Source organism: Labrus bergylta, chromosome 14 (genome assembly GCF_963930695.1).
Source record: "Labrus bergylta chromosome 14, fLabBer1.1, whole genome shotgun sequence".
In the NCBI taxonomy this organism is placed as follows: Eukaryota; Metazoa; Chordata; class Actinopteri; order Labriformes; family Labridae; genus Labrus; species Labrus bergylta.
This window is the reverse complement of record NC_089208.1, coordinates 17,971,407-17,980,963: the sequence shown is the minus strand read 5'-3', so window position 1 is coordinate 17,980,963 and position 9,557 is coordinate 17,971,407. Positions and strand designations below refer to the sequence as shown.

Sequence of the window (9,557 nt, the reverse complement as noted above, 5' to 3'; positions counted from 1 at the left end):
ATTACTTATAGGATTAAAAAAATATATATACCTCAAACATTCATTGAAAAAAGTATATATATTTATTTATTATTTCTATATTAATAAAGCTCCTGTGAAAAGCTCATGTGTTGATTTTGGCGCCCCCTGTGGACAATGCAGGATAATTTATCTATTTGCTGATACTGTGCATGTGTAAGTCATTTTTTCCCCAAAAAATATGCATCCTTATTTATTTGAAATGTTTAACATGCATTTCATGAAGAATCTTTAGCATGGATTTTTTTTTTAAGGCTGTCTTCAGAAGCATGCTTTAAATTGCCTCGTCTGACACCTACCCCCGGCAGGAGTGAAAGGTGCATTGTATAGCTTCATGAACAGTCTCACAAAAAAGTACCATCGCTCTAACGGTCTAGTATGCTCTTGTAGGTGATAAAGAGACATCAGTATTCATTTCAGTCTGTTTCATGACCTGCTAAAAAACTCCTCACATGAGCTTTAAACAATGACATACAGCGTATGTTATGGGCAGCCTATACTCGTCAATGTGGTGGACAGGAGGCTAAGCGGGTGAGATGAGGTGAAAAAAGGCTAGTTCATACCCTGCTGTGTGAAGCAGACCACCATGAGCTCCTGGCTGATGTCTCCGCTGCGGTGCACCGGGATGAAAAGCTCCCCAACATCCTCCTCCACTGAGTGCATCTGCTCTGGGAAGAACACAGTCGACTCTGTGTGTGCAGGAGAAAAGAGAACGAGCGGTGGGAGTCAGGAAAAGGAAGAGGGTAATGATATGTATAACAATCTGCAAAAATCCACAGTACATTAGGCCGTCAAGGACACAGGCTTTTCTTCTGCCTCTGCTTCACAGACTTTTTTTTTTTTTCAAATTCTGATCTACTGGAGTGGTGTTCCTGTGGTGTGTTTATTCATATTCAAAAATAACTCTCAATCGCAGTTTTTCGGGGGGTTTAATGCAACCAGAGGTGCTCTTCAAAGAGACCCCCTCTGGAACTTTCTCTCACTGCCTGGTGTGTCGCACACAATTACACATGGAAGCTCTTCGGTTCATCCCGCTGAGTGAATCAGCTGGGAGTTTCATACACCGACTCCGCTATGCACAGAGGGGTCAGCCAAACCGCCTCTCCTATTTTTTTTAATCCTCTCTCTACACTCTTCTCTTTGTCTCTGAGAGGAGTTTATGATTGAGAGAGAGACTGAGAGCCGGTGAAAGCATCATCTATCATGGACAAGAACTTACAGGCCTAACAGAAACAATAAATGTTGGAGCTATTTTCCACAGACGCACAGGGACCAATAAAAAGATAAACCGAGTGGGCTGAGCTTATTCTCAGCCCATAATTTTGCCACTTTTCCCAAGTCTGTTTTTCAATGAAGGCATGAATGATAGGAACTTCAGGACACTTGTGGCCTGCTTGTGCAACAAAAAAACGTTCTTTAAATGGAGAGCGATAGAGCTGAAATATCAGAAAAGAAATAGATCTTGTGTTGACACCCAGAATAAAAAGACATCAACACCTGAGATGGCTCTTTGAGCCCAGAGTCATCAACATAAAACAATCTTACACACCACATGGGGTCAAACATTTCTCTCCTCTTACGGTAACTCTCTCTAAATCGTTCAAGCTTCTCTCAATCTTCTTCCCTCGCTTCCATTCCTCTTTTCTGTCACTGCCCACAATCTGCCACTCCCCAGGGGGGTACAGGGACTCATTGCAAAGGATTAGGGTCTACTGCTTACCTATTGCACACACACACACACACACACACACACACACACACACACACACACACACACACACACACACACACACACACACACACACACACACACACACACACAAACACACACACACACACACACCCTGGTTTCATTCTCGCACATCTTTCATTCTCGCACATCTTTCATTCTTGCACATCTACACCTCTCCTTATGGTTCTTTTCATGTTTCACCTCACACTTTTCTCTTCAAGTGCACCCAGGATTTAGAAAAGCAAAATTTTCAGCCAAGTGGGTCAAGTTCACCTCCTGGAGGAAAACACACAGAGTCATCTTAAAACATTCATGTGGAGAAAAAAAAGCCCACAAGCTTTACGGAGGGTGTTATAAAGTGAATACTTGCACCTGATCCGGCTTTTGTCCTGCAAACAGATAAAACCAAAATATAGTTCATGAATATTCTATGTGTTGCTTTTCTCCAGCTTTCCTCTTGTTTGCAAAGTTACCAGCTTGTGAAACTGATTTTTGCAGCAACCTCGTAGCCTGTTTGATATTATAGTCTTACTGAGACAAAGCTCTTAGAGTAACACAAGGATGTACATGACAGCATGTTGCCATGAGATACTTCAGCATTTGCTGCAGCACTGATGTGTAGCATCCTCGCTGCAGAGGAAGAAAGAAAGCTATCGCTGAAAGTAACAAAAGGCTGCAACTGCTAGAAGCAAACATTTGAACGGTGGGCTGCCGTCTTCATCTTAAGCCAGAACTGTACATAGATTATATTTGAAAAAGTCAAAGTTTTGCAGGAGAAAAGCAAAGCTATCACTCTCTGTAATTAAACAGTTTGTTTGCTGAGCTCTAACAGCGGGAGAACGACGGGCGATACATGCCACAGGACAAGCCCACTGCTTGTTGTTAATCAAAGTAGCAACATGCTAACACAGAAGGGTGTTATAGTGCAGCTTTCCAACTAAAACCAACAAAAACATAACTAAAGACAAGCTTCAGGCACTCGCACAGACAAACAGACTTTGTAAGCCGTTAGAACGAACTCTGCATATCGTGCGCGCCTTAATTTGGCTTTTGGTTAAAGCTTAGCAATCCCCTCTCCTCCCTTAAAGCTTTTAGCCTAGCTGACACGTCGTCATGGGAAGGGAATCTCCAGGCTGAAGCAGAAGACCAGACACAGCCAGTTTTCATCATTAGAGACAGAAGCTAGAGTATGGCTAATGCAACAGGCATAGCTGCAGCTTCACTGGCCCATTAAAGCTCAGAGTGGCACATCTCTGTCACGTTAGACAATCCCCCTGAGATGACAGAAAACAAAACAGCCCCTGTCCTCCTCACACACACCATAATTAACCCACAGGGGAGGATAGATTGAGCTGGAGGGATGTGAGAGAGGGATCACAACATAGAGGACTGAACGAGGAGACGAATGATGAGAGAGGGAGCGATGAGAGTGGCTGCTGTGCGTCACTGTAATGGAAGCTTCAGTGTTTCCATCTTTGTTGCACGGCTATAATTATTTCAAAGTTCTACAGAGGATGGGGATAATGCATACAGAAAAAAAAAAGTATGGATTAAAAAACTGCGGAAAAGTAAATCAAGCCATGATGGAGGAGACGGACGGCTTGTGGCACTACTCAATAATCCATTAACGTTTCAATTTGCACGCAACAACATACAGAATGTGGCGAGTGAAAATGGCAGAGAGAAGCTATTTAAAGGGAAAGCCTGAAAGACTCGTGCTTGAGTGAAAGACACTTTCTGTACTTAACGATGAGGGTTTCGACAAGTGATCAACACTTTACAGCAATATCAATAGTGTAGAAGAAGATTGAATGAGGCCTGAGGGCTAAATTTGACCCCTTGACAGCACTGACATTGGACGTATAATGGACAATTAACTCCTAAATTTCTTCTTTTTTGTTTAATTGGTGTCAGGAGGGTAAGCACTTCTGAGTACTTCAGGTAAGTGTGTAAACACAACACAGACTTCCTCAAATGTCTCTTAGCTGTCAAGTCAAGTCAAATCCGTATCCCTACTCCTTTCCTGAGGACATATTATACATGACTGTGGATCAACAGTCGGCATCGTTATTGACAATTCCTCATTCTGTGTGTTCCAAGTTGACTGATACTTCACACAAAAAATGTGATTTGCAGCAAGGTGAGTGTTTTTCCTGTGCTTTGTAACAGGAATACTTGAGTGGCAGGTGGGATTTTGTACGGTGAGCATTATAAACTTCACTGTAGCTGTTGACATATTTGTGTATTGAGCTGGGAAAAGTAAACACCTCTGCTTTGGGTACAAAAAGTGTCACTGCATTTTGCATGCTGGGCCTGCTGCTTATTTCCTGTACTGTTCTGAGTGTTCAATCGTCTCATGCAAGTTCATACATATTTTTCTGCTGTCATTGTCTGAGGCTGTCAAGTGAGATATCAGCTGTTCTTATCAGCTTGTCAAATTTATCCAGAAACATTTTGACACACCCAACATGAAGGGAGACGCCGTGTAGCTTAGAGAAAAGATATATGAACAAAATCCTCCCAACTTTCTGACGAGACTTAATTACCACATAATCTGTTAGAGTAAATAGTTAACTTTATCTTATCCATGTGTCTTCCCTTTTTTCTGGATTATTTTCTGGGCTTTTTCTTTAATTTGACAGGACAGATATACAGTAGAGAGACAGACTGAGGAATGGCAAGGATCAGGATCAGGATGCTGGAACCAGTGAAACTATAGGACCTACGCACATGGGTCACCCACTCCATCAAACCCAAACAGATATTTAACCAACTTGTATTTTCAATCCTGTGTATAGTCTATCCAGCGAGACTGTTTTTGATGTTTCATTTTTAATGATAGATTTAAACTGGGATAAAAGCACTAAGCTGAGTAAAGACCTTTATAAAGAGAGAAGGAAATTGTCCCTGGATAATCTAATTCTTACTCATCTTAGCTGGTACACAGTCTCAAATCAAGTTGAATTTCCTGAACCCTTTTAAGAAAACTTTGGGCATCAAATGTTCGACACAAGTCCTGCCTAACTCATATCTCCTGTCACGCTGAATGTGACTACCTGGCTGCGGTGGAGCTTTATTTATAATATCGCATTTTTACCTTATATTTCTTGAAAAAAGTTATGTACTGTATTTACAAAGCTATCAGCCAGTTGTGTACACATATCTGTCCAATAAAGCTGATTCTAGCTAATGACTTAAGCTTAAATAAATTGTTATAAGTTCAAATTCCCTCCAAAATGGAGTAGATGTTTTTAGTAGCGAATGGAAAAACTCAGGTAAGTGCCTTAGAGGTACAGGTAAGTATAGATGTTCTCAGACTAAAGACTAAAAAAGACTATTTGGTGGTTAAACCCTCAGAGGATCTGAGTGTGCTCAGTAGCATTACATTGCTCATTGCATTGCTTCACTGTACTGACCGTCATTAGGATCCAGGATCTCAACTGTTGCCGCGACAGGAAACTCCATTACACCCATCACCGGCTCTGACAGCAAAATCTGGAAGGTCTCAGCCTGCTCATATTTCCCATCAGTCAGGATCCGAACCCGCCACATGGCTGTGGTCTGCCCCGGGTTGAACTGGACCTGTCTCTGGGACTTGCCCTTGAAATCCTCATCCTTTTTTGCACTGCCATCCTGGGTGCCAATTCCTGGAAGGTACAGGTAAAAGTCAGACGTTAAAAAAAAAAAAAAAGAAGAAGAAGAAGAAGAAGAAAAAAAAGCAGGCTAGACAGGCAGTAATACAAAACAAAGGAAGCGGCCATGAAAGGGTGACAGACAGGAGGGAGAAGCAGATGAAAAACAGATTAGATATTCACACCCTTTAATGTTCCTCAGACGATGGTGAGAAAAGAAAGCGTCCTCTATTTTTCTTCACTGATCACTTGCAGAGCCTCAGGAATGTGTGAAATGAAATTGTAAGTGAGGCATTTAAATAAGCAGATTCCACCTTACCGAGACGGATTAGCTACCATGATTATTTCCCAAAGATTGAGTATGCATGCGAGTGTCACCTCCTTTTCTCTTCACATGTCTCTTTATAAAAGCTCTTTCATGTAAATCTTCTTCACAAAGAGCCATCGAACATTCATGCTTGTCGATATACTTTCTTTAAAGAGCGTACTGGCACCACTGGGTTTACACATCAAACCAACAAGGAAATCCAGGTGGTATAAGCCATACAAAGATGCATTACACTTGGTTAAAAAAAAAAAAAAAAAAAAGGCTTTTTATTTCCTTTTGTCTGCGTTCACAGTTCCTCGTGGGAACAAGTTGAGCAGAGTCAGGCTGATGATGCATGTGCCTGCAAATACAAAGGATTTCATCCAATTTTCCAGGCACATACAGTGCGAAAAGGTGGTGACAAACTCATGCAGATGAGACTGGATGTATTAGATCACACACACAGAGTACAATCTTAGTGCTAGGTATATTGTATGCAAAAAGTTTTAGAGATGACACTTATTCATTTTGCTGTACCTGTGAGGACTTTTGGTGATCATTGAATCCACCAATATAAACACGAGCTGTATGTAAATGGCAGCCTTAAGACTGTGATGATTAATTGTATTTGATGTGAAATGAAACATTTCTTTCTTTCTTTGGCTTATGAGTAACTGGCTGAATCTAAGAAAAAAAAAGATTATATGGGTTTTGGGTTTGACCCTGGCAACTTATTAATTAAAACATTAGTCCAGCAAATGATTCAGTCTAGAATCCCTGTTTTGGAACATTTCTAGATAAAGGCACAGACAACTGAACGTGTGGACCCATGTTACTATGTGAACCCTAATTAAAAAAGTAACAAGCTCATATTTGATCTTACCTGCAACACATTTAATACGACACATTCACTCATTTCATTTTTGTCGGCAACCTCGCAACTGTGATGTCTCAACTTTCTTCTTCTTTCCTCGAACAGTAAAATGAAACGATGCTATTTCTCACTGCGGCTGCACTAATACAACTCATAAAATATCCATCTCTCAAGGGGCTGCTGAAGGTCTTTCTGGGAAATCTACGACATGACTAATGGAAGTTCATCCCGGACAACTCTTGGTTCATTTGCTGAGTGGTCCTGTCAGCTTAACCTGGGTCAAGTGTTCTTATTGAGGATTATACAATGCAGCGTGGCAGAAGTGGGTACAAAAAGTTGTGAATTAACAGCACTTCAACGCAGGTAGGAGTGAAAGTAACGGTGGGAATTTGATGCCCCAAATCTAGTTCTTACTCACATCATTCATTGAATGGAGAGAAAAATAAATTGGTCATTAAACTTCATGGCAATCTGCCATTATATTTCAGTTTGACTTGTAGCATTATTAAATACAACAAGACTGTGGTGCTATAGGGGATCAGCTGGGCCTTCAAACAAACAAAACAGTAAAATATCATGACTATCTCCAACAGATGTCAATGCTATTCTTGAAAAAAATTGGGGGGGGCAAACCTTAGGCCGAGAGTATTCAAAAAAAAATTCCCTCCCTGAAGGGATAAGATTTGGATACATATTCAATATTCTCTATACATAATGTGTGTGTGTGTGTGTGTGTGTGTGTGTGTGTGTGTGTGTGTGTGTGTGTGTGTGTGTGTGTGTGTGTGTGTGTGTGTGTGTGTGTGTGTGTGTGTGTGTGTGTGTATATATATATATATATATTATTTCATGTAAAAAAGCTATCGATAAAATGATGGTTCCCAGAAAACTGTCTTCCTGGTGAATGCACGTGTTTGGTCCTCTGCAAAGCAAGTGATCCACACATTGAGCATGTGCTTGGAACATTATTTCCAGTGAATCCCTTCTTCATTGATTTCAAAGAAAGACAGCCACCAACAGTGTTGACCTCTATAAAGACTATCAGAATTAAATTGGTTGAAAAAAAAAACAAGGTGACATAATAAAGAAGTCGAGAAAAGTACATGGTTTCTATCGATCCTATCTTCTCATCTTTCTATCCTGATGATCAGTCGTTCCACATCAAACAAACACACACACACAGATGTCTTCAACAGAGAGGGAGGGTTGATCTTAAAAGGGTGGAGCCTCTTTGCTGGACTCCCTGGGGGGAAGGAGGCACGCCTCGCCTAGGGTCAGACCGGGGTTCCTTCCCAGAGGGTAGAGATGCACCAACCCGAGGACTTTTTCATCTCTGTTCCTCAGAGCTACAGACCCTTGTGTTTATGTTTCTGTATCACACACACATACACAGTCACATACACAACTGCTCACAAAGACCCAATGTCTATTCATAGATGCAAACTTTTCTTTCTTTTGTTTTGTATTGTAGTTTATCTCTCACTCTGAAACAAATGCTGCAATATGCTACATTCTGCTGAATGCAAAAAATACTATTCATTGTAAACTTTATGATTGCAGCTGTTTTTATGCTTATTATAAAAAAGGTAATTTCACACCAAGGTAGCTGAAGTGGAAATCTGCAAAAAAAAGGGTTCAGGGGGGGGTAACAGTTTCAATCCTCTCTAGGTGAAATTACATTATCTCTCCATCCACCCTGCTTGGACACAATAATGAGGCTGAGAAAGATCCCACAGGAGATGATTAACCTGGCCTATGCAAACTTTGTTAACTATCTTCAATTTATCTCTCAGACCAAGGACGGACCAGCAAAAGGACAGTGCCGAGGGGGATGAGACTCTTCAAGGAATGAGCTACAAATTATGCAAGCAGTAGAAAAAAAAGAAGAAGAATGAGAATTCAATTCCATTTTGTTTCCCCATGGGGTTTGTCATATTAAAGCAAAGAAGATAGAGAAAGAGAGAAGGGAGGGAAATGAGGAGAAATGTGTGGAGAAGGAGGACTTGAGAGAGGAAGTTGAAAAATAGAAGACAATAGCGAGAACAAACAGGGAACAGGAGCGTCGATGGAGCAAGGGAGAGAGGAGAGAAGAAGGTAGATGGAAGACAGATAATAAATTGAGAGTGGGTGGAGGAACAATATAAGACACAGCCGATGGCACACAACCAGGATTATAAGTCAGTAAGAGGGCATGAAGAAAAGTGGATGGGGTTTTTTTGATTCAAAAATACGGTGGCCTAGAGCGGCATATGAGCTGCAACAGCTTAAAAGACTTGCAAATACAGAAACAATACGTATCCAACAGCAAATACAACAACAAAATCGTGTTACAAATGTCAAAGTGTGCTGAAAAAAAAGATGCATCAACAGCAAACATGTAAATGATGCAAAGTCCAAACATACAGTACAAACCTAGAAAACCCACATGCAACACAAAAAGCTGCACATCAAGTCATCACAACTGAAGTACGGCAAGCCTGTAGAGGCTGATGAATGGAAGTTGGGCTTTGTAAAATGTATTTGATGAGGAAAGTAAATTATAAAGGAGATCACACAACTTAGTCAGGATTGGACCCCAGAAATACTCAGATTTAGAGACACCTATCGCAGTCTAATCATCAACAGTTTCAGTTCTCTAGAAATAAAGATATGATTACTGGATATACAATTTTCTTGGTTGCATTTGTTTCTTTGGTTTGGGTGTTTTTTAACTTTACTTTATTTATGTATTTGCAGCATATTTTATGTACACAGTTTGTGATTTTTCAGCCCATTCCTACCAAAAGGCTATTGAAGGGCAACGCACATTGATGTCCATCTTGGATAAGCAGGCTAGAAGCAAACAATCTCCAAGTTGAAGTGGCATGCAGAGATTATGGATGAAACAAAAAAGGTGACACAGGTTAAGCGAGCTGTATCACACGTACAAGACTGACAAAGTTACTTGATTAAAAGAAGACACAGCTGGAGAAGGAAGGGCACACACCCATGAAGAAA

The 9,557-nt window shown here is 40.8% G+C and overlaps 1 protein-coding gene across 1 annotated transcript in view; it reads right to left on the bottom strand.

Annotated features, from left to right (window-relative positions):
• frem2a (FRAS1 related extracellular matrix 2a) overlaps window positions 1-9,557 on the bottom strand; it is a 65,902-nt gene that overhangs the window by 24,834 nt on the left and 31,511 nt on the right. Inside the window, exons 4-5 of the mRNA XM_020650101.2 lie at window positions 5,167-5,397; window positions 582-707 (exon numbers count right to left, since the gene is read on the bottom strand). Coding sequence (XP_020505757.2) covers window positions 582-707; window positions 5,167-5,397 — 357 coding nt within the window. The remainder of the gene's footprint in view (window positions 1-581; window positions 708-5,166; window positions 5,398-9,557) is intronic.